Source organism: Hakea prostrata, chromosome 7 (genome assembly GCF_041222555.1).
Source record: "Hakea prostrata isolate BN-2017 chromosome 7, UWA_Hpros_2, whole genome shotgun sequence".
Taxonomy (NCBI): domain Eukaryota; kingdom Viridiplantae; phylum Streptophyta; class Magnoliopsida; order Proteales; family Proteaceae; genus Hakea; species Hakea prostrata.
Window position 1 is genome coordinate 14,431,598 of NC_142606.1, and position 25,500 is coordinate 14,457,097.

Sequence of the window (25,500 nt, forward strand, 5' to 3'; positions counted from 1 at the left end):
AAGATCCTTGAAATGGAGGCACAATATATGAATTATCCAATCATGCTTCGATTTAGATTAAAAAAAATTTTAGTTTCACAATTCCTATAAAGAAGGAACAGCAGCAAGTGTCGGCATAATCAGGCTATATGGTATCAATTATTGGTGATCCAAGCTATTCTATATATGTAATGTAACCTTCAAAGTAGAGAATGGTGGAATATGCACGCCTTAACAATTTCCACTCTGTCTTTGCAGAAAATCTGGTAAAGGTCACCATTATTTTCATGTACATGTATAGAGGACCACTAGATTTTCAGAATCTAACTAGCTAGGTCATTGTCCTTCAGTAAATCGCCGGATGCGTTCACACACAGTCTTTGCATAGAGAATAATTGATAAAGTGGACCAGAAGGGACTGTCCTTCTAAATATATGGTTAAGAGATACGAAGGGAGTGCAATCGCGAATAGAATATCCGATTATCTTTTAAGAATGAATATTAACATTATTTGTGTATTGAACTTGATCATCTAAGAATATTGCACAGATGATCATTAGTTGTTTTAAGTAACAAGATTAAAAATTATATGTAATAATTGTTTATCTCTACATTATACAACAACTTCTTTTTTTCTCCTCTAGAGGATGACATGTTGGGTTTTTGAAGCAAATTTCTCCACCCCATCTCCACCATAGCTATGCAAAATTTTTTGAGGTATTCAAATCATACTCAAATATGGATTAAGCATTTGAATTATATCCAACGTATGTTCTAATATGGTCATTGGATTAGTTATGATCCAACAGTGTACTGGGCCTTTGTGGGAAAATCCAACTTACTGTAAAACCTAACGTTGTTTTATAAATGCTAGATTGAAGTAATGGTCTGGGTATTCTAAACTAGATACTCATAGTGTACTGCTTTAAACAACCGTTTGATTAGACCCTAAACCCTAACAAAAATTTGGTCGGTAGAATTAAATTGACTAGTTAGTGAAGGAAAATGAGCAGAGATACAAATGGCCGCCTACCTAGTCAAAGTAAACATAGCTGATAATGACCTTTCATGCAGGAAACAATTTCCACATGATCTCCTAAATAGTTGAAAGTTGCAATTCTTTTAGCAATTCATGTGATCGAATCATCTTTAGGTATAGCTTTAGCTTTAGCTTTAGGTTACACTCATTCAACTTCTGTTTTATTTTTCTCCATATGAGTCACAATCATTTATCCTTAGGAGAAGCATATCCCATGATCTAGACGGCCCACAAGGTGTAAGGCTTATACCCTTTGGGCTGTCAAACTCACCTAAGCTAGGAATTAACAACTCTTTGATGTCAAGCACCTTTTTTTTTTTCTTTCTTTTTTTATGGGTTCAAATGTCAAGCATCTCATAAAAGTATGTTGGAAAAGAATACCAATTGACATAGATATATGACAGTTACGTGTAACTGTGTAATATATAAAGGTGACGCATGATGTTTTAAATAAAATTCCTCTGACTATAAAGATTTACCGATAAGATATTCTAAAAAAAGTTTTAAGCTAACTGTTTATTTTAGAAAAATTTGTATCAAATCTTTATTTTAATATAAAGTATCCTTACCCAACAAATATTTTAATCCAAACTATGAAATAGTAAAAATTATCCTATTTTAATTATTTTAATGTAAAACTTTTCTTCAGATTTTTTTATCTAAGTAGAATTTTTTATAGAATTTTTTTTCCAAAATAATGGTGGTTTGGTAATTTAGACCCTCATTATTCTCATTCAAAGACACTATTATTCATCATGAATACTTTCCACCACAATTTCTTTAGCTCTAAGAGAAGTTTCAAGGAAAACGATGATGAAAATTGAACTGATGGAGCGAACATTATAAATTTCAAGATGTAATCAATCTTAATCAATCAAAATCCGTTTTTGTTGACTGGAAACAAAGTGGCAAATTTCAAATGGAATTGATCATAATCAATCAAAATCAGTTAGAGTTGACCGGAAACAGAGTAAAGTAAAGGAGTGTGGATCATCTCCCTTGACAAGGAACACTCTGTACACCTCTAACAGCCTCACAACCACAAATTACATACTATAAGTAAAAAATAATAAGATATAAAAAAAAAATTAAACCCCATCACCCTAACCCTATGGGCCCCCTATAATTTGAGGTCAACAGCCGTCAGGAGAGACGATCTAGACTCAAAGTAAAGGACCTTGTTTGTTTCTTGCGCATTTACACTTTTAGCGAGATTGTCGGTCGTTGAATTTGAAATTTCAATATTAAACATTGAAAATCAATGGTTGAGATTGAAATCTTGGTTGAAAACTTGACCATGTCCCCATCCAACGGTCCAATAAATGGTCCTATGCATTATTAAATGCGAAGGACTGATGCAAAATGCGTAAAGTTGGTTGGATCAACCATGGACAAACTCTCATACCCCAAAAGAAAGAAAGAAAGAAGAAAAAATAATCATGGTCGACGTAGTCATGGCAATTTCATTGTTTCAAGCAAGGTTTGACATGTCGGCGAAATGTCGTGTGTCGACGACTGTCAACACAACGGTCATTTCGCCAACAGGGTGTTGATGAAAATTCAACTATTTGTTTAAAGGTGGGGTAATTAGGGTCGTTTTGGCTTGAATTTTGTTGTGTAGCCTAGTTTGAGGCCAATAAACACATTATGAGTATTATTTTGGCCTAAAACATCACTTAATTTAAAGTTTATAATTGGTACATATTCAACTATATGCGGGCAAAACCAAAAGTTTAGAAAACTCATATAAACTAATGTAACACATGCAAATAAAACATAAATACGCAACTAGTGAAAATAAGTACTAAAGTCTAAAATTCATTATACAATTATGTTGAGTATGGATCACGCTTCACATTCTGTTTTTGACGGACAGGGGTCCCGCTCCTTGGTGAGTGGGCGGGGGTCTGAGGCAGGCTGCCCCAGTGGGGGTGTGGGGGCAGTGCCCCTGGAGCCTATAGAGGTCCTAAGTCACTTTGACAAAAATCGAATGAAAAATTGGTGAAAAACCGAATGAAATTATGTTAAATGTGATGAATTTAGTGATATATTGCTGGAAAATCGACTTTTCATGATATATTGCTGAGTTTTTGGCGATATATGATCGCTTTTTGAAACAAATTGTTTCGTTGGGGGGAGTCGTGTCACCCCCAACAACATGGTGATATATTGCCCTGGCGACACATTGAATCTTGGTTTCAAGTACATGAAATATAAAATTCTGATTAATGACGTGGTCCAATGAGAGTGGTGGTAAACTGGCAATCCTCTTGACATCCCAACCCAGCCTAGTTAAAGCAGGTGAAGTAAGGCCCACTGGGCCACAGGCCCTTATCAAACACTTTTAGATGGGCTAAAGCTACTGGACTTAAGCATGGGCCTTGAACCTTCTAAGCTCACATATTCCCTAAAGTTGTGGCCCATTTTGATGATTGGCTGCTTAAATCCACCATCATTTACTCACTTTGGTAAATATTTTATACATACAAGACGTCCTCGCACCCGAAGAGATTCAAACTCTTGACTTCATAGTTCATACCATGAGGCGTTCGTCTTTTTTGGTTAAGCCAACCCCTTGTGGTTGAAATTTAAATTATTTATTTACTTACGAGATGGTGGTCTTTAACAATCATGACTCAAGAAAAAATACCAAATACTATTTGGGTTAAGTTTTTTTGTAGGTACTCAATTAAGTGGGCCTTTAATTCCGACGCTCACCTTGATCAAGTTGGAAAATTATAAGTTACTCACCTTTGACCATTAATGTCCGTTATTTAAATGACTCAACATACTTTTATAGGTGTAAACATACCTAATTATTCTCTAATTCACTTAAGTGACCCAATTCCTAAGTTGGTGTCCTATCAAAAACCCCACATCACCTGGCAACCACCACCGCCATTCCCTTAATTGTGTTCTCCGTTAAATTAATGTTTTGAATGATTCAGCTACTAAAATGCCTTGGTGGGTTCAGGAAATTTATGCTTAGGGCTCTATAATAAATGTATGGGACTTTTAATTTCATTCTGATTCAGCGCCCACAATGATAATAACTAGGGATGTAAATGGATAACCGAAATCCGCTTTCGAATTCGCATATGCATCTGTTTAGGGGTATCCAAATCTGTCCAATTATTAATAGGATACATATATGGTATACCCCTTTTTTACAGAACATTATCCGTCTAATAAAATTACCTGATTAAGTTATTGATTTATATTTATTATTCTTATTTTTATAAATTTTACCTATGATATGTGACTATTTTTCTAATTTTTTTTATACAAAAAAGGTTATCAAAGTTGTTAAATTCTTAATTTTCAAACCTAGCTCTCACAAATAAAAAGGTAAAGATATAAATGGGTGAAAATAATTATTCGATTATCATCCGAATTTGACAGAATCCATCCGAAAAACTAATAGGATATTATCCGAATATAATAGGATGCGGATATAGATATGGATATATCACTATCCGATCTGAATCTAGTCCATTTACACCCCTAATAATCTGGCAAAAGGCCAACGCATAAAAAAAAAGAAAAAAAAGAAGAAAAGAAAAGAAAAGAAAAGAAAAGAGAAGAAGAAGAGACATTTTTGAGAGGGCAAAACCTTTGTCTCCGTGTTGGATCTCTCCTGAGGCCTGAGGGAGAGTTTACGAGGAACCATTTGGCGATCTCTTTCTTCCGCTTCTTGCTGAGTTCTTGAAATTCATCGTTGGCCATTTTGTCTGACGATATTTGCAGAGATGTGATATCGACGCACTTGTAAGCAAATTGTGGCGGGACAAAAGGATACAGCGAATGTGTTTTGCAACAAATACCAAAACAGAAATCGAAAACCCTAGATGATGATCTCGTGAATTTCTGAAGAGAACTAGTAGATGATTAGTTAAAATGATCAAACATCTATGGAATGCAATGTTCACATTTCATCTAAATCCCTGCACATCGACCAGGAATTTGAAAAGCCACTTGAAGCCGCCTTTAATCTTGTGAAGATCTGAGCGACGAGAAGAAAAATGATTCTCGGTGGCTCTGCAAAATTGGGATTTGCAGAGCAGTTCCGCTTGAGAGAGACTGAAGGGCGGTGGTCGTAGACTCGTAGGGGAGGAGCGGCGGTAGTTGCCGATAACGTGGGGTTTTGGCGGAATATGGAAAGACGATGGGTGAAGGGAGAATTTCTGCACCATCTAGGAGTTGGTTCACCTGAGTGAGTAAATTAATAATTAAATATTTTTGTCCTTATAAGGGTATATGAGTCATTTTAGATGGGTAATTTGTGAATTTGTTGATCAGTGTGGGTATGGGCGTCATGCAATTTTAGAGTTCTACTTAATAGATGCCTGCAAAATATGTATATATTTTTTTGGAAAAACTTCATTTCCACGAAGGTGAATGACGGAACTAACCCTTTCTTATAGGGTTTAAGAGGACAATAGAGGTATTTTAGAGGTCTATCTTCAACTCAAATGTAAAATTGGCTCGACCCGTAATGCAAAGTTATTCTTCACAGTTCGCAGAGGCGCGAACACGTTAGTGAGTGAAGAACGTTTCAATGGCTCTTCTGAAGCCTTCTTCCCATTTTCCTGTTCGAATCATTGCTTCCCGCTTCTTCATCTCTGCAACTCTCCGTTCTTGCAGTATTTCTCGTTTATCATTCTCTTCTCTCGCTCGCTCCACACTTCTATTCAAGAAGAGGTTCTTATTTCTACCTTTGCTTTCTCTTTACTACTTCGCTTTTATTGAAGGGTTTGATAGCAAGGAGGGTTGCTTTCTTTCTTTTTGTCAGGACGATTCGATTAGAAAAGTTCCCGGGTTTTGCCTCGAGAAATGCGGTTTCTCCTAGGGCCTTTATGTCTTCAAGCTTAACCGCTGAAGCTTTTCAGGAAAATACGAGCTCAAAAGCTTATGGGTCGGAACAGATTCAGGTGAACATTGGACTTGTCGATTGATATGGTCATGATACTTGTCAATCTTGGAGTGAGCTAATTCATTCTTTTAGTTTTCAGAAGCTGAATTTAGCGTTTTCCGCGGATGTTGCTGTGTTATTTCCCTTATTAATCTTAGTATTTGCAGTTTCATTCTTCATAGGAATCCTTGTCGCCGACCCATATAGGTTGGATAAGGTCGTCTTGTCGTTGTTGTTGTTGTATTTGTCATATATTCATATACACTCATGTTTTTCTATTATATAGAGAAGGGGAGATGCCTGTGTTGCTTTGAAGTTCTCTGTTGCAGTAACATTTTGATCATTTTCCTGCATTTTTTTTTTTTGACTTGTAGTTTTTGTTATTAAATGCCCATCTGATTTGTCAGGTACTGGAAGGCCTAGACCCGGTTAGGAAAAGACCGGGAATGTATATTGGAAGCACAGGACCTCGTGGGTTGCACCATTTGGTATCTTCTCCATTCCTATCTGATTTTGTGCTATTTTATCTCATCCGCTTTGCCACCCTTCATAACTAATTATTTCCAGTAGGTTTATGAAATATTGGATAATGCTGTTGACGAAGCTCAAGCAGGTTTTGCTTCCAAGATAGATGTTGTTTTGCATGCTGATAACTCTGTGGGCATTACTGACAACGGGCGTGGGGTATGGCATTTTTCCCTATTTAATAATTCAGGTTTTTCGTTCATCAATTTTTTTTTTGTGTGGGTGGAATGATAATGGATTTCCTTTACCTACTCATTTTGCATTCATCTTACAGTTCTAGCATTTTCAGATTACAATTACAGATTCACAGTCACATGTCATATTGCTTTACTTATTGGGCTATTAGTCAGTTGCAACTTATCTAGATACGTTAGTAGGATGAGTTGGGATAGTATCGACAAGAGTAGCAAATTGGTGCCAGTTGGAAATGTCCCAAAAATGTTCCAGCTGGTTTGTCATATAGAGTTTTGAGTTCATGGATCTTCTAAGAAAGAAAACGAATAGGTCTTTTAAAAGGTGGCTGTTGAAAATAATGTGGAGAAGAGGCTCATTGGGTATGTCTAGGGCTTTAAGGTTTTACTCTTTCTTGATCAATGGGTGAAGATGGTTCGCCCAGCCAGAGTTGATATGTCAGAACAAGATTGGAGTGTTTAGCAACAATGGGCTTATCTAGGTTATAATCTAGGGTGACTGGGTCAATGTTGTTGATGGGTAGAAGTTTCTTTGGTGAAGTGCTGGTAGAATTCTGCTACATTAGATCAATCTTGCTCTCTGCCTCTCAAATGGAGATACAGATTCAGTTCCATCGGATCCTAGGACTGCCCGTGAGTGGCTGATAATCTGGCTAAGCAAGAATTTGTATGCCCCAGAATTTTTTGAATTTTTTTTTTTGGGGGGGGGGGGGAAATGGAGGGTTTACTTTTCTTTGGAATATGAAAATTGTTGTACTTGATTTGAATTCTTTGCAGATTCATATTATTGGAGTCTTTAGTAGGTTGTTATGATGGTATCTTTGTACTATATTCTCTTTCGCCTCAATAATTCTTTGGTGAATTGCTGGTAGACTTCTTCTACGTTAGATCAATCTTGTTCTTAGCCTCTCAGATGCAGATTCAATTTCAGGGTCTGACTTAAATCATTGTCCATTCAAGGCCACCTGTGAACCAGTAGATTGTTAGTTGTATTTCTGCTGGGATATGTTATTTCCGGGATATGTCATTCACCCTTTCTATACTTTTGTTCTGCACTGTTTGCCAATTACTAGTGTAAATGGTCTCATAGAACTTCCAGTGTGTATTGTTCTGAAGATCTGGACGATTTTTTTGATGTTAACTTAGTAACTTTAGTCAAGTGACAACTCTTGTGGTTCTTGCCTATCATGAAATAGTGGTGTTTTAGGGAATTCCATTGCTTAGCAAGCTAAGAACCTTTCATCTTCAAAGCATTTGGCTGGAGGAGAAATTTGTCCAACCTGCAGGAAATGCCGAAGATCTATTAAATCCATCGTTTGTACTGATTGATTATTTTTCACTTAGAAAAACTGAAATGTTATGAGAAAAATTAGTTTTCTGGTCCTTTGCAGTAAGGAAAAATCAGTTGGGCTTGATAATAATAAAAGAACAAGGAGAGTTAATCTTATCAATTGTTGTTGAGTAATTCAGGACCTCAAACCCATCTCATTGGTAAATTTGCCCCCCTCCCCCACCATAAAAAAGAAGATAGAGGAAAGTCTATGGGAAGTACATTGTGGCTGGGGTTGGAGTTTGTGGGGGGAACAAATTTTGGTTTTTGGCAGAAGCCTTTTGCATTGTGTATGACTTTTAAAATCTGTTTTTGGCTTTTCCTTTAAGGGTGTGGGACATAGTTATCAAAGCGTTCGCCTAGGCGCGCTAAAGCGGCCGCCTAGGCGGCAAAGCGGTTTTTGAACCGCTTAAATTGTGACTGCTTAACTAACGGTCTGATTTCTTGTTGCTTTTTCGCTTAGGCACTATTGCTTTGCTGCCTTTTGCGCCATATTACTGCCTAGATGCTAAAGCAGCCGCTTTTATAAAATTTGTAATTTGTGCATATTATCATTATTTTTTTTAATCATAATTTATTGTACAATGCTGTTTATAAATTTAAATATGTGAGTCATTTCGGAATCGAGGCCCAATTTGCAAATGAACTCCGAGGCCCAAAGTGCTTGGCAGCAACAGAATGTGAAGCATGAGCCTTATTCAACATTGATAATCAATGAATCATTAAATAGACAATGACTTGGAAATCGGAATAATGAGATCTATTAATTTATCATGTCGGCATTGTTTGGTTAAAAAAAGGGGAAAATGGATACATCAATTCTGATTCCAATTCGAATATTATTCATGTATATTTAACAAAAAAGTCATGTTAAAAATAATTTGTGAAATAATTTCACTAAACTATATATGAATAATATTGTTATTCATAATTGTGATTCTTGAATGTTTTTTATTTTTATTTTTATGAATGTGATTGTTGAATGTTTGTTTAGTACTTTAGTTTATTATAAAAAATATTTGTATTAAAAAGTAGTTATATTAAAAATATTGACTAAACCGCTTTGGTCGCTTTATTGCCGCCTAAACGCCGCTTAGTCGCCTAATCGCCAAGACGGAGCCCCAATCGATTTGGCCACTTTAATAACCATGGTGTGGGATGGGGCTAATGTAGGACTAGAGTAGGGTTTAAACCAAAGCAAATAGCTAAAAAGCAGCTCTAACATTGCAACTACAGGGTCGAAGCAGAGGTGTAAACCAAAAAATTGCTAAATCAAGAACCAGAGGGTCCCCAGCCCATGTGGATTGAAATATCTAAAGAATAAAGGTTGAATAGGGGGTGAAACCTTAGGAATCCCAGCTTTGATGGATGACTGAAAATGGAGATACCGGCAGGTCACTGAAGTAGTAGCCTAGTTGGTAACTTACATTTAGTAACTTAGCAAGTAGAGTCCAATGCACTGGAAGAATCTCTTCAGATTTGGATCAAGTAGGTATTGACGGGGGCTATATGCTCCAAATATCAACCATCTCTGGTGGCTGGTTGCGGAGTTTTTCTTTTCACAAGCTGCAGGAACAATAGCAGCCTTTTGTTGTTGGTCAAGGATGGTCCCTGGTGATGCAGAATTGGCAGCATATACAAGGAAGAGAAAAGCCCAATGGTCAAGCCCATCAAAGCCTAAAGATATGATCCAAAACAACCCATGGCTTGCATGGGCTAGAACTATTGTAGTGGGTTAAAATGAGCCCATGGTTTCATGGGCTTGGATTACTTTAGTGGGAGAAGACCAGCCCACATATTTTGAACTAAGCCCAAGTCTAGCTTTGAAAAGTCAATAAAAGGAGCTAGTAGTGGGGTGTAGTAGGTGGATGTTTCTATTATTGTTTTGACTAGTGGTGTTGTGTAGTTGAGTTATTAATAGGTAGGTGGTGTTAGCTAGTGGTTGGATGTTACCATTAGTGTTTATGTCTCTTTAGAATGCTATATAAAGAGACTTATGTAAGAGATGAAGACATAACTTATGAATTGAAATCAAATTGCTTGCTAGCATTCCTCCTCTTTGGAGAACCCTTGTGTTTGATCGAGGTAGGTTGGTGTTCGATCTAATCGATCCACCTTGCGGTGTGAAGCCCGGGTGTTATGTGTTACATTGTTATTGTCACTTTTTTCATTATAGTTTTGTCCCGATTTGAAGATCTATTCAGCCCGTTATAATACCATTCTAGTTTCAGCTCTCTTTCCCATCTAAACTCTGTTTCACTTTAAGTCCATCAAATTTGCAATTGTCTCCCTGTGAAAAGGTCCTATTTGGGTACTGTTTTGATCAATCAAATTCAGTATCTACATTACCTGGCCTTCACTAAGGTAGAAACAAGAGCAGGTTTCTCACTCACAGCAATGGTCGTAGCAAAGGATCGATTGAAATAAGTAGATAGAAGAAGGGGAAATAGAAGGTAAAGGCAGGTAAAGAAATTTGTCTATCTTAGCCCAAGCCCAGCTTGATCCCTGCCAGGTCCAACTTTCCCAGGCCAGGCCTAACTTAGCCCCTAAGTGACCAAATCCCTTGGCCCAGGCCAGGTCTGACCCCCTGCTTTGCCCAACTCATTTTACCATGCCCGGCTTAACCCCAGCCTGGTTCATATCTCTCTGGTTAATTCATTTGTTATTCACCCAACGTGAAACATCCTTTAACCAGGTCAGGTTCCTTCCAATTTGAGCCCTCAACCGGTTTTCTATTTCTAGTGGTGGGAAGCCCTTCTTCCTTTTCCAATACCCCCCTGCCCTATGGATTGTGAATTTCCTGTTGGTCAGAACCAGTTCCCCCCCCCCCCCCCCCAACGACGGGATTCATTACAACTTTAGCTACTTTAGCAGCTTGGCCAGTTACTCGAGATTCCCGATTGTTCCATTTCTTGATGTTAGCAATGTACAGCGGTCAAATAGGATCATTTTCTTCTCGACATTGAAAAGTTGGATTATGGAATCGTGAAGCATAATTTTGTTTGAATTGGATCAAGACTTCTCTCCCCTTGGGCGTCATTGCTGCTTCTCTCCCCCATCTTACACTGCCCCTACAGCTTCTTCCTACTCTTGGAAGAGGTTTTAAAGCTTTGCCACCTGGCTGCCTTCTTTCAGTCCATCTGTTTCCTACCCTTGATGGTTTTATTTGGAATATATGGGGGCTGAATTCCATGGCTAGGCAAGCAGCTATGAAAATCACATCAAATCCACTAGAGCTTCCTTTTTGCTCTCTTGAAACTAGAGTTTTGTCAAATAATGCCCTTTGCAATGTTAGTTTGATTGCCTCCTCTTGGCCTTCCACTCCACTGATGATCTAATGGGGGACGAAATAGAGAAGAAAGATGGTCAAAGAAAATAGGTAGAAAAGAATTAAACTTAGAAGAAGGGGAAGACGGAAAAGAACACTCATAAGAAGAAGAAGAAGAGAAGAGGGGGGAGAAAAAGAGAGAGAGAGGGGGTGGGGCTGCAAATGCCCAAAGCTCAAGCTTTACTTCAATTTTTTTTTCTATTATTTTTCTTTTGCAATATAAGGGCCTATTTATAGCTTTGCTAAAGCTTTACAAGAAACAAAAACTTAATAGACTAAAAATAGAAACTAAAATCCTAGTAACTAGTGAGAATAGAATCTTATGGATTACCATAAAAAGACAATAGAATCTTAGGGAAATAGAAACTATTGAGCTTTATATTTTAGTCACATGCATGAAGAACTAAAATAGAAACTACCAAAACAGAAACTAAACTACAGTCCTAAATCTCCCAAATAAAATCTTCATAAAATCTAAGGCCCACAAATCTTCTATGAAGCTTTCCCAATATTCCAAATAAAGGGCTGTGACACTGTTCACATGAACAATGTTTTGGCCTTCTTTCTTCATGTTTTCTCCTATTGTTGCAGTCCTAATTGACTGGTCAAAATTGTGGAGCAAGGTGACCTTCTATTTTGACTGGTTAGCTGGTTGAACCGGTGTCCAATGCTGGTTTGAATTGGTACTAGCTGGTTGTTATGCATCATGATCACTCTCATTATGGTTGTATTTAGTTTCTTTGGGACCCCTTTGAACTCAAGTTGAAGATTTTGGTGCCAACCAAGGTTTTCACCAGCCAAAAATTGAAATTTGGTTGAAAGTCAACTTGTGTGTTCAACCCGAAACTTGTTGAAACTAGTCACGACTGCCAAAAGTGGGGTGTTGGAATTGGCCAGAACTTTGAATTTATTGGTCGAAAAGTATCAAAAATACCAAAATATTATCAAAACTTGTCGAAACCATGTTTTTTTGGTACAAAACCATGTTGTCTCGAGTTCTTGTGAAAACTCACTAGTTTTAACAGTTTGCAAAATTTAGTTACGCCACCAAACTCAACACCTTCACCTCCCTTCTTAACTACCGCTCCCCCTTCCTCTTGTTTTTTGGATGCTCATAATTGAACCCTTGAGCAAATCGCCTGCTTGGTTGACCTTTCCCTCTCTCACTCTCTTTCACTCTCTTTCACTTTCTTTCACTCTCTTTCATTCCCCTACCTTACATCAGAGGAGAGTTTAACCTTGTTCACTTTGGCCATGAAAAACCTAGAGGTAGGCCTCTTAATCTTCATTCAAACAAACCATCAATAACAGCCTAGAAGACCCTTGTGTTAATGATCTATGTTGGAGTAGTTCCCCTCTAACTTGCCGTAACTGTTGTTTGCATTGCCTTTAAAATTGATTCGTTCCTCATTAGAAAAGTCTTTTTAGCCTTACCTTCTCTTCTGCCAACTTCCTTCTTCATGACCTTCTGGACCATGGTCCTTGTCATCTCCACATTTTATTTTATTCTTCTTTTGGCCCTGACCTTTTCAAAATTGATGTGTGGACCTCCTACCCCCAATTCTCTCCCGCCGTCTAAGAAAGCTTGGTAGAAACTTGTCAATTAATTCTCCCTCCCCTTGCCTTGCTTTCGTTAAAAAGCTTCAGAATACCAAGCAGCCCCCAACCTTGGAACTCTTCCTCCACTGGTATCATCTCTTCTCTAGTGTTCAGTACTTGCCAAATCAGACTCTCTTTCATCTAAGAGTAGTTTCAATTTGACATTTTCAATGCCCTCCTTGTTGAAGAAGAAAAGAGAATCCCTCTGAGCTTTCTTCCCTCTCATACTAAAAAGAGAGCTTTCTCTCCAAAAATCATGCACCAAGTGGCTGGAGCTTGGACATCTAACTTGGCTTACTTCAATCTTTCCATGAAGGCCTGGTCCAACTCTAACTCGATCACTTGCCAGTGGTGGTCTGCCATCACTCCTATCCTAAGCACAAAAGTGAAACAATTTCTATTTCAACTTCTTTAATCCATTTCTCCTTCTTTGTCTCCTTCCCCCTTGAACCTCATCAATAAATTTGCCCCTTCCTCTCTTTGGTCTTCCTTCAAGTCCATTCCCCCGGATGAAGAAATCCTCAAAGCTGTGACCAATTGGGTTACCAGCCTTGATTAAGTATGGGCTCCTTCGTTGCTTTTTGGCATACTATGAAGTTGTAACTTGTCAAAACTATTTCTAGCTTTTTCTTTAACCTAGCTGACTTGAATGAATGAATAATTAAATTAATTGAAAAAAGATACAATAAACAACCTTCAAACGGGAGGCTGGAAAGAGGAATTTAAATCCCAGGAAACAACAATAAGCCTGTTCCTTGGGGTGTCTATAACAGGGGGATGGGGAAAAGAAGAAACTTTGGCAGTAACATCAAAACAGATGGCCTTCCAAATCATGTCAATTGAACGGGATTTGGAGGTCCATCTTCTGGGATTGCGTTCCCACCAAAGATAATGAACAGTAGCACCGAAGACAAGCTTACTGATCCGGTCACAAATAGAGGAACCTGAAAAACTTCTCAAAACCCAAGACCAATCTCTAGCAAACCCAAAGGAGCGACGCGAGCAAATAGAAGCAAGGGCTTTTTTCCAAAGGGAGTTGGGGAAAGGGCAAAGGAAGAATAGGTGGTCAAGGTCCTCATGGTTACACCAACAAAGGGTACAATTTGGGTTTACAGGGATGTGATGGCTAATGAAGAAAGCTTGGGTGGGAAGGGCAAGCATGAGGGCTCTCCAAAGGGTAAGTGAGTGGCAGGGGATGTGACCTTTAAACCAGATCAGCAGGGGCCAAGGGGGGAGGGAAGGGGTACGGAGGAGGTCCCAGGCCGAGGACAAGGTAAAGGTTTTAGAGGGGAAGGGAGGTCTGACAGTAATATCATGATGGGAATTTGAGAGAGCGAGCTATAGACATTTTGTGACTCCCATTAGCCTTTTTCTGTCTTATCCCTCACCCTTTTTCCTTGTCTATTATTCCTTCTCCCTCTCCCTGCAAAGCCTTTGTTGATGAAATTTTTATCCACTAAGATATTCAGCTCTTTCAGCCATATGGGTTTTTTGTCTCACCAGCCAGGACCCTTAGCGCTTCATCTAGACAAGGAATGGTCCCATAAAGATGACTTACCTCTGCCCACACAGGAAATTCTTATTCATCTCATATGGTCCTTTTTTTTTTTGGGGGGTGGGGGGAAGGGATGGGGTTTGGCCAGATTAGAAATAGGCCTTATATTATATAATTTCCTTTTGATAATTATGTAACAACCTATAGGTCCTTCACAATGGAAAATGGAATGCTGTATTAGGATGTCTGTTGCAGTTTTAGGTGGATTAAGATGTAGGACTTTTGAAGGTTGTCTTAAGTATTCTAATAGGACTTTTGAGGGACAGGTTACAGGAATATTCTGAAGGCTTATCATGGGTTCCTTTTGAAGGTTTTCCTACATGCTTTAACTTGGGTTATATTGGATGAATGTAATGCCAGAATGATCCATGCCGGAATATTTGATGATCTCACCAAACTTGTTCCTTGAAATGTTTGACTGGTGCTTCTCTGCTTGTTGATTGGTCTGGATCTGAAGATGTTGTTGGAAGACAGGAATTGTTTGTGGATGGAGGATTGTGGTTTTGCATAGCTCTCTCTATTCTCCTTCCTCCAACCCTCTCTCTCTCTTCCTTCCTATTGTTTTCTCTTCTACGTCTTTTTTTTTTGTCCAAAAAAAGAAAAAGAAAAAGAGACACCCCTACCCCCCGGTTTGCAGCAATACCCCTTGTGAGGGAATGTTACTCCCTTGGGTCTGCTCGGACCTTCCAATACCATCCTTGGCCAACTCTTATGCCATAAAATGAGTTTTGATGCGTTAGGAACTCTTTTATCAGTTGAACCTCTATATTTGTGACTTTACTTTCGGATATTTGCTTCTCTTTTCCTTGTGGAGTTGTTATTGTCTGTTAGCTACAAACAAATACACCTAATAAAACTTTCTTCCTTCTGTTTCTTAGGTTGTAGCATTAATTAAGTTATATTCTCCTGAATCTTCAAGGCCTCTGGCCATTCTCCAATTTTTTGGGTTGACATTGCTATTGTTTTTCTGATTTTCCTTCCATTGTACAGTTTCTAATGTTCTTTCTTTGTGCAGATTCCTACAGATTTCCATCCTGTCACAAAGAAATCTGCATTGGAGACTGTTCTGACGGTATTATTGTGCACAAAATCTGTGTTACTGTATATTTCTTGACAGTAAAGTGTTGATGGCTACCTTTCCTTTTTGAATCTGTTTGGTGGTTTTGCTTTTATCTTCAAATAACACAATACTAATTTGGTCTGGACTCTTGTAAAAGGAACAAAAGATTAACAGTATATCATGATGAGAGGCCATCACTCCATGTTGATCCTGATCCCACTTATTCAGGGTCCTGGGAGGGGGTTAGAGTTTGGAGATGCTTCTAAACTTAGGCATTTGTTGCACAAGTAGCTGCTCAGGACTTGAATGTTGGTGATTTCCCTGGTAGTCCCGACTTGTTATCATCACTCCAAGCAATGATCCCTCTACATAGCATATCAAAATATTAGCAATTTGTTCTCTGCTTTCCAGTGGTGGTTGTGCAACAAAGCCTAATTAACCATTACTATCTTTATGAGATGCCTATAATTTTAAATATTGGTGCTGGGTGTTATATAGGATGGTGATTCTTTTCACAAGAAATTTCAAACCTTATCTGAGAAATGTGTTTTTATGTTCAAGATAAGTTCAGAAATGAGATAGAAATGGAAATATCACAAGTTTGAAACATTACACACTATTAGTAAGTAATGTTTAAACTATTGATTAGAAAACTAAAGATAGATTCCTGACCCTGGGATTGTGGGGAGTAAAATAAGATTCATATTGGGCCCCAAAACGGGGGCTTGGAAAATGACCAGAATACCCCTGGGGTATTTGGTCAGCCTTAGGTGCACCTTTTGGGTCTGGTTTTGGACCCAATTTTAGGGGGCTCATCCCTGGTTACGTCACTGGGACTATTACCCTTTGGTTTACAGTCTTACATTAGTTAGTATCTTGAAGATACAAAATGTATCAGTTCCTGTGCAGAATGGTTAAAGCCTTTACCCTAATGGGAGACAGACTTCAAAAGCTAAAAAATAATGGTGAACTAGACTGGGATAGGAATGCTTCCACATCTCAATCATATTTTCAAATTCAGGATGGACAGTGGCTTGAAATTACGTTTTGACTCAGGTCTTGCATCGCTGAGAAAATCTCTTGATGTACTGTGTATATCTCTTGTTTAAATTGCATTTTCTGTGTTCTGCTACTATGATTATGTGACTTATAGAGTAATGCGTGGTGACTGTCAATGACTTTAATTTGAGACTGAAATTTGACTTGTGTGCTTCAGACTATTCCTTAGCCAATACTCAAAATTGACATCACCCTTCCATGTGGAACTACTAAGTATGATCTCCATAATTTCAGTAATGCAGTCCACAGAGTAGGACCTTTCTTTAGTACTATTTTTTCCAAGAAGGGTTATTTCTTTCATAGTTGAGAACTGCTAAATATCTTGGTTTTTCCAAAGGTTGAGATGAGATTTTGGGGTTGGATCTAAAACTACCCCAACTTAGTAAAATCTTGATTGCCTTGAGATCTCGCTGACCAGTTTCTGGACGAGTTAATAACTCGATCTAGTTGAGGTATCTTGCCCCAACTCACTCAATTCCTACATTTTGCTGCCGGAAACTGTGTTCTTCAATCTTAGTTGGAGTTGTCCATGCAGATAGTTGCCACTATATCTAGCCTACTTCTACACAATTTAGTTTTTGACTAGATTATGTGTAGAATAGGGCAATTTAGGTTTTCAGTTCATCGTAGAGGTTACTACCAACGGGCCAAAATCAAAACTCTGATTTAGACTTACTTTTTTCTCATATATCTGATTGTGCTGTTGTGTTCACAGACCTAAATACCAAGTTTCAGCTCCATTCCTCACCACACCCCCCCCCTCCAAGGGGGAAAGAAAGAAAGAAAGAAAGGGTGCCCAATCTGGTTGGCCAGGAAAACAATACTCCGACTCACTGATATCTCCTAACTCGTTTTTTGAGGGTCCAAGATGGCTCTCAAGTTCAAGTTCTTGAACCATGATTTCTTTTACCTTATGTATATTGTTAGTACTGCAGCTACTGCTACCATAACTATGGTACCTTTGTTATCATTACTGTTGTATTTACGTTGATCTTATTCTATATCATTTCCCCAAATTTTATCTGCAGTCTTTACAACTATATAGTTTTTTATCCACGCAATCTAGTGCAAGGGTGTAAGAAAAAGATATTAGATTTAATTGATATTCCTTTGTACTTTAATCTCTGTCCATGTGACTTCTCAGGTGGTATTGGCTGGCAGGTTGGCCCTTATAAGATTTGGATACAACCTACCAATTGTCACCATACCATTTCCAAAATGAGATCAAGCCACCTAAGTCACTAATATGAAGTTTGTTGAAATCTCTTACAGTTCATATCACATACAATTGAAAGACTTTGGATCATAGTTACCGAAAAATAGAATTTCAAGAAAAGGAAATTGATGCACTAGGTTTTAAACATTTTAAAACTCCAAATGGTATGGCCAAAAGGGAGGGGAAAAAAGGAGACAGATGGTATTGAGTTTTATATGTGTAGATTTCTGGGGAAAAAAGGATAAAAGAAACACCAGCGTACTCATTTATAATCGAGGAATTATTAACTGAGATGTTCCAATACAAGTCTGTTTTATTAAAATGTATTATTGGGGGAAATAAAAGAGAGGATCCTCAAATAAGCACAGGTGCTAACTCGAGATATTAAGTTTCCATGTTTGGATTTGATTTTCTTCCTTTTATGATCTCTATTCGGATTTGTAATAGTAGGGAATTCTATAATTAGTAGGATATGGCTAGGAGGCAGATATGATGCAAAAATCTCCTCCTTAGCTCTTCTTTCTGCTTCTTCTTCTTCCTCTGTCCATCGCCTACTCCGTTTCTTTTTCTGTGTTATCTACTCTCTGATTTACAGTTTTAAATACATTCTTGTTAATTATACTTTATATTGGTAGTTTGTTACCATGCATAGGATAATCTTGTATATAATCTTCAAGCTTTGTTGACTTGGATGGATGAGCTTTTAACTGGACACTTTGAAATTTTTAGTCTTCTTCCAGCCATTGTTATTTGTTGAAGCCAGAAGGATAGTTGGTAATGTTTCTAATTATTGACTGTGCACACTTTGTAGATCTTACATGCAGGAGGCAAGTTTGGTGGTTCAAGTAGTGGTTACAGTGTCTCTGGGGGATTACATGGCGTGGGGTTATCTGTTGTTAATGCCTTGTCTGAGGTATTGACATATTCTCTTGTGTCCTCATTTATGTAGTTCTCCATGTGTATGCTTGTTGGTTTCATGATCTAGGCACTCTGACATGATGCTTATTCCTGTATTAAATTTGGGTGTTCTTGTTGGTGGCCTTGGCTTGTTATATTTCTGGGGGATATTACATGGTTGTTATCTGTTTTAATGCTTTGTCTGAACCTATGAGGTATTCACATTCTTCTCATTTAATTGACTTTGCTACTGAATGCCATGATTGCCCAAATAAATAGATTGGCACGGCGAATTCTATTCCTTCATTTAATTTTTAATGTCAGTCATGTCTTTTTCTTCCGCTTTTTTTTACAGGTCTTTATCCATTTCTTGTTTTTGTAGCCTCTTCAGTTTGTCTGATATCTCTGGTTTACTTGCATTTGATTGCCTCTCCCTGCTTATTATATTCAGATTTCACCTGTGTATCCTTGTTGCTTTTTCGCTTACATTGACACATTTTCAAGGGCATGCACTCTTTTCTTCAGTAATGCTTTCATAGCTATTATTGATAACAGTGAGACATTGTCTTTGATTTAACTGAAATAGACCTAGAAGGGGCATCCTAGAGTGATATCATCAAATTTTAGTGGAAGCCTGTGACACTTAATAGACTTGCTGGCTATATTAAGTTATAGACTATGGATAACTTGATATTGCAAGGATTTATGCCCTTTTTTCTCCCTCTTCCTTGTTCAGGGTGAGTCTCAGTCCTGTCCTTGGAGGTTGTGGAGGGTGACTTATTGCAGGCCCCTCCAAATAAAAAAAAAGAAGAAAAATAATTCCCTACGATCTTTTGTCTTGATTCTGTGTGTGTGTGTGTTCGTTTTCAAGGTTGATTTTTTTTTTTTTTATGGATGTGGTGGCATCCTTATTGGGAGCTTGCAACGATGCTCCTTCCTCCCCCTCCCTCTTTTCTGCCATCTAACATAGGTTTTTTTTTTTGGGGGGGGGGGGGCTACTGAGTGAAAACAAAAGAAGTTGAAATTTACAAAAAAAAAAAGATCGAGCAGTCAAAAAAACATTAATTAGCTCACCAAATTGTGTGATATAACTCAATGCTAGAGTTAAATAATACATGAGATAAAATAACGTCGGATCCTAAATCATTAAGTTGTCTGTGGAAGTAAAGATGGAATAGGCTCAGTCCTTACTGGTGTCCCCTATTTTATCAAAAACTGGTTCATGGCAAAGCATGGGAGCATGTAGATAAGTAACTCATCTGGATTATACTTACTATCGTGCATAGACTAGAACTTAATTTAGTGGATAATCAATCTAGATTTTGTTCCTGTACCTGTGATGTAAAATCCAAGTACCATGTAATGTATTCACACTACAGATGATATCACCTATATACTGCAATGTTTAAACCTTTTGTTATTCAATCATCATAATTCAACTTTGGCTGTACTCTGCAAGACTGCAATCCTCTTATGACAACATTTTCATTGCACAGGCATTAGAAGTCACTGTTTGGCGTGATGGAATGGAATACCAGCAAAAATATTCCCGTGGAAAGCCAGTGACAACCCTAAAAAGTCAAGTGCTGGCAGGGGAATCCAGGGATCGTCAAGGAACTTCTATCATATTTTGGCCCGATAGAGAAGGTCTTCACCCTGATTCTTCTTCTTCTAAATGCTTGAGAGTGAATTTAAATATTTTTGTGTGCTTAATTCATCTTTTTCCCTTTGCATGCAGTTTTCACCACTGGAATTCAGTTTGATTACAACACAATAGCTGGGCGAATTAGGGAGCTTGCTTTTCTCAATCCACAGGTGAATATAGTTACTCTTTGATATTTCAATTTTTTTCGGTAGATTTGACATTTATTTTCAATAACAGTTGTATGGTGTTTCTTTTTGTACTGAAATGAATATTATAAAGACAATTTGGTTTTTGTGCGTCTTTTTCTTCTAGGTCAATTCCTGACTGCAAGCAAGGATTAAGATCTCAGTTTCAGACCTGGATTGATGTCCCAGATTTTGTTTTGAGGTTTTGACTCTAGGTTTCAATCATAGTTTAAAATTTCGTCTCATCTCGGTATCTCGGTGGGGTTGAGATCACCGAGATACCAAGATTTCGGCCGAAAGCTTGCCACAACTTGGTATAAGATATACCATGTTTTGGTGATATATTTCAGTGGGTTTCATGCATTTTTTGTGTCTGATTCTTGTTGGACAGCCTGGTTAAGCCTATAAACCTATCCGTGGTTAGTTTGATTGAAAAACAACCGTCAATGGTCTTTTGGTCACACTCATGCTTGGTTGTATGTAGTTGAAACTGGATGTATTTTCACACATCTAAACATGTTTTAAGTATAAATTGGCATAAGTGATAAACAATTTTAATTGATAATGATATAAAACTTTGAATGCACATGAAAGTATGCATAACAGAGAGCTAAAACGTACGTCCATACATCATTAGTAGTCATGTATCTAATATAACTCATATGCAATTGTGTAAGAATAAGAACTTTGATTCATGGCAAATAGAAAACTAAAGAAATTCCTCTAGAGTATCAACTAATCGAAGCTGTTATGCTGCTCTCATTCAATCCCACTGTAAGTCTTATGAATTCGATATGCATTGTGCTGTGGTTGTGAAATAAAAATCCCATGTCATAGACTCTGTGAAGAACTGAACATAATTTGACACCAGATACATATAAGTCACATCATCAACATACTGAAGGTAACCATTCTCAGATATGGATCACCAAATTGTAATGTACTTGCACAGTACCTATTGACTCACCATCATTCGGATCATATAGTGCCATTTGGAGCATGGATGGATATGTTGGCTGGTGTGTAGTGTAGGAACATCTTATCTACAAATGAGGATATAATATTGCTATATTGTATATGGGAGCAATGTATGAAATCTCGCCTGTTTTGCTTGTCTTGACCTTGGCAAGATGAAACAGCCGAGTGAAACGTTCTGTGTAGAGTTTGCTGAAGTTTCGCTGAAACATTTTCAAAAATTTAATGTTGCCACTTGGTCAACATTATATAGGCTGGAAGTTGACACTGAGTAGGAACCTTTTGTTCTACGGTTCTACTTAGGGTTCAAAGTCTCAGTTTCAAGCCCTCGATGTATGTGTGCATATCTTGCTTATGCTATGGCAGGTATACATTGTAGATCTCATATGGGGTTGGCCATTGCACTCCACTCCCAACCCTTCTTATCTCATTAAACATTGGATTATAATTGGGCCCCTGGGTTGCATTTATTGGAATGCTGTAGTAGAAAGCCCATTTGGAGAAATCAAGCCCCAGTTTCTCCTTCACATTACCCCCACATATGCTTCAACTTCATTTGCTTGTTCTCTAGCTTCTTAAAAAGCTTAGGATCTATGCAGAGATTCTGTATATCTGGATCTATGGGTGCTGCTGATTAAGCTTGGCCCTGTGGGGCTGGGTGGGATTTGGCTTCTCCCTGACACTTTGGCTCCTCATACGATGGGATCTGCCTCTCTGAAAATCCTTCTATTTAGAGGACCTTGCTCCCTTGGGCCTCTACTGCTTCTTCAAATCATCGACTCTTTGCTGCTTTCTGCTCATCTATGTGGCTCTCCTCATCTATATTGCCTTCGCTGAATCAAATAGCTGATACTCCCTTGGTTGCTCCAAATCGAAGTCTTGCTCTTTTAGATCTAGGAGGTCTAGGCAAGCATCCTCGAACTCCTCTTGTTGTACTATCTTCTCCTTCCTCATTTCTTTTCCACCCCTCAAGTCTTGGGCCATTGCCACCTTGATCTCTGCAGGAACTCTGGGGCACCTAGTGACATTCCTATTGCCCCTAGCTAGATGCCACTTTAATCTAGTGTCCCTACCTCCTCTTTTCTGTTTCTTACAGTAGTTGTACTCAGATTTCTTCCTATCTACAGTCAGTGGCCTCCCATGCAAGCAAGCATTCTTTGACATCTTTCAGAGAATATATCTGAAACAAGAATTACACACCAATTATCTTCAAGAGTGTTACAAAAACTCCAATAATTATATACATGCCTCTACTAATATTCTTTATTTTATTTTAGAGTATAAAAAAGAAATCTTAAATAATTTAGAAAATATTTAATAATTTGCAATTAAATAACTAAAATAAGTAATTATCAACAAAAAATTCAATTAAGCACTATCACAGTGTGTATGGAGTGATGGTGTCTCACGTACATTAAATTCAATGCCATACATCATGTATAATTTAGGAAGTAATTCTTAATACCAGAAAGTAAAAAATTCTAACATTAATATAAATCTAACAACATACAATCATAGATCATAGTCTTAGACTAAACATATATTATCATTTAAGTCATCAACAAAGCAGGGGGGGGGGAAGTAGTTTAGAACAAACACCGTTTATGTCATCAACAAAGCAAAAATAAAAAAAATGAAAAGTTTAGAACAAGTCCTTCAAAAATCTTAGAAAATCCCGAATGAGGAGCAAAGTGTGTGATGGAAGGCAAAGGGATGTTAGATTTTGGGTGAAAATGGGCTCAAAAGAAGCAAAAATCACAAAAAACCAGATTAGGGGGTTGAAATCTTGCTGACGGTACCTATTTCTCAGATCTCGAGCGAGGTCGGGGAATATAATGCTGGGGTGGGTTAGTCTAGGTTGAAACTTGGTAATAATTTTTTGCAATTTTTTTTGGGGAAAAAAAGAGAAAACTGAGATTTCGGTCTTCTTGGTCGAAATTTAGACATTGGTACATCTACCTACATATAAAAGTAGGGCATTGCCCATGCCATTTGAGGAAAATCTTAGGCCGTCAAGGAAACACCCCACCTTTTTTGTTTGGATCCAATTGGGAACCATTTTCCTTTATATCTGTGTCATCTATTTATGCTTTTCTCTCAAAGGGACATTAATCATTGATTCGTTTGATATTCCTTTTTGGTTATTTCATTATTTCACATTAGAAATTCAAAAAGAATTACTTTACTTCCTGTACTGTTACAGCTTACTATTACCCTAAGGAAGGAAGACAATGACCCAGACAAGATGCAGTACAGTGAGCACAGTTATGCTGGTGGATTGATTGAGTATGTTCAATGGCTAAATACTGACAAGGTATATGATTCAGATCTTTACCTATGAATCCATGTGAAATCTCTATCATTAACCCCCAGGTTAGTTTTGTTTTTAAAGTTGTAGCTTGTTTGGGTTGCTTTTCTGATCCGAGACTAGTGTTGAAACCTAAAAGGGTTAGGCTGTTGCTTAGGAAGAAATCAAATCTTTTACAAGAATCAGATTCTTCTATTTGATGAAACAGGGGCCTTCACATGTTAGTTGACTGAAAGATAGATGGGTGTAAGGTACTACACCACCCTAATTGAATATACATTTTAGCGTTTTGACTAAGCTATGGGATCAAGGAATAATTTTAGATATAGATTGAGATTGCCATAAATGTTGTTGAAACTTAGGGAACCACCATCCTTACCACCCCCCCTTCTTAAAATAGATGGTGAAATTCAATGAGTGTCACCAATAATAAACTTTATCCACTGGTGGGCTGAGCACAAATAAACTTCTAGGAATGCTTGGATGCATAAGAAAATCATCTAAAATGGTTTGGGCCGTTGGTCAGGACGGGGGAAACGTAGCCCGTTGGGTAGTCGTCCGGGGGGGATGGGGGGGGGGCGTTCAAAGCGCTCCAAACGCGCTAAGGGTGCATCCAAAACAAAACACTATTTTACCCGTTGGTCTGTTTGAGCTATGCCAGGCGCAGGATTTTGAACTAATTTTGGTGGAAAACTAGTACCTTCGAGAAGATCAATTTTTCGCTTAAGGTCTAGAAAATTACCTCTTGCTTCGCAATTAGAGGCATACACTAACTACCCTTTGTTTTCCTCACTATAAGAAAAGATGTCACTAGCATTTTCTTATTTTTATAATATTAAAAAAAAAAAGGTTGTTGGAAAAGAAAGAAGAAAAAAAGGAATTGCTACCACATGCTAGAATAGGCCATTAGGACGCACCATACATATTTCCAACAAAATAGACGAAAATGATGTTTAGTTCCTAATATGTGTACACTGAGAATTAATGTATCTCTTCTACCAAAAATAAAAATAAAAAGAAAGAAAAAGAAAAAAAGAAGAAAGAATTAATGTAGCTTCTTGAAGATTTGATGTTGGATGTATAATCATGGTAGAAGATCTCGCTCTCGAGAGAGATCTCGCCACCTTGAAAAAGAGAGATCTCGACCATCTCGGTGAGATCTCGGTCGAGATATACAAATTTTTGGCGTCAACTCGGTGGCCCATCTCGGTGGGTTTTAGGGTCCCAATTGGGTTGAAACTTGGTATTTAGCTTATTTAAGGCCTTTTGAACACGTTGGTGGCCTTGGATTTGTTAGAAACAACCCTATGTATGATTTCTAAGTCTACCCATAGTGTGAAACAAAAATGTAGTAGGATTAGGGAATGCAAAGTTATACAACATGTAATATAGAACTTTTAAGGCATATAAATGAACAAGCAAGTATATCAAATGCATCAACTAACTTAAGTGTTATCAAAATTCCATCCATATGAGTATCACAATCTCAATTTTCAAGAATAAAATAATTATACAACCATTAGAAGTTCTATATAAGTCATTAAATCATAAATTCATAAGACAAGTAGAGAATGATTGATCTTCCTTGTTGAAGATGTGCTAAGAGTAGTTGCAAGTGAAAATTCAGCCAAAATTCACAAAAAAAAGGTAAAAATTGAGAGTTCCAGCGAAATATAGGGCGAGATATGGCGAGATCT

The 25,500-nt window shown here is 37.8% G+C and overlaps 1 protein-coding gene across 2 annotated transcripts in view; it reads left to right on the forward strand.

The window, feature by feature from the left end:
* Positions 1 to 4,604: 4,604 nt before the first annotated feature.
* The window catches only part of LOC149010017 (DNA gyrase subunit B, chloroplastic/mitochondrial), a 48,627-nt gene continuing 27,731 nt past the window's right edge, over positions 4,605 to 25,500 (forward strand). Inside the window, exons 1-9 of one of the 2 annotated variants that reach the window (XM_089163802.1) lie at positions 5,475 to 5,719; positions 5,811 to 5,949; positions 6,338 to 6,418; positions 6,501 to 6,614; positions 15,474 to 15,530; positions 18,605 to 18,706; positions 20,187 to 20,337; positions 20,429 to 20,505; positions 23,699 to 23,809. In XM_089163802.1, the coding sequence (XP_089019928.1) occupies positions 5,577 to 5,719; positions 5,811 to 5,949; positions 6,338 to 6,418; positions 6,501 to 6,614; positions 15,474 to 15,530; positions 18,605 to 18,706; positions 20,187 to 20,337; positions 20,429 to 20,505; positions 23,699 to 23,809 (975 nt within the window). In that variant the 5' untranslated portion in view covers positions 5,475 to 5,576. Of the gene's footprint in view, positions 5,232 to 5,474; positions 5,720 to 5,810; positions 5,950 to 6,337; positions 6,419 to 6,500; positions 6,615 to 15,473; positions 15,531 to 18,604; positions 18,707 to 20,186; positions 20,338 to 20,428; positions 20,506 to 23,698; positions 23,810 to 25,500 lie in introns of those variants that run through there. The other variant, XM_089163803.1, reaches the window with a different exon arrangement.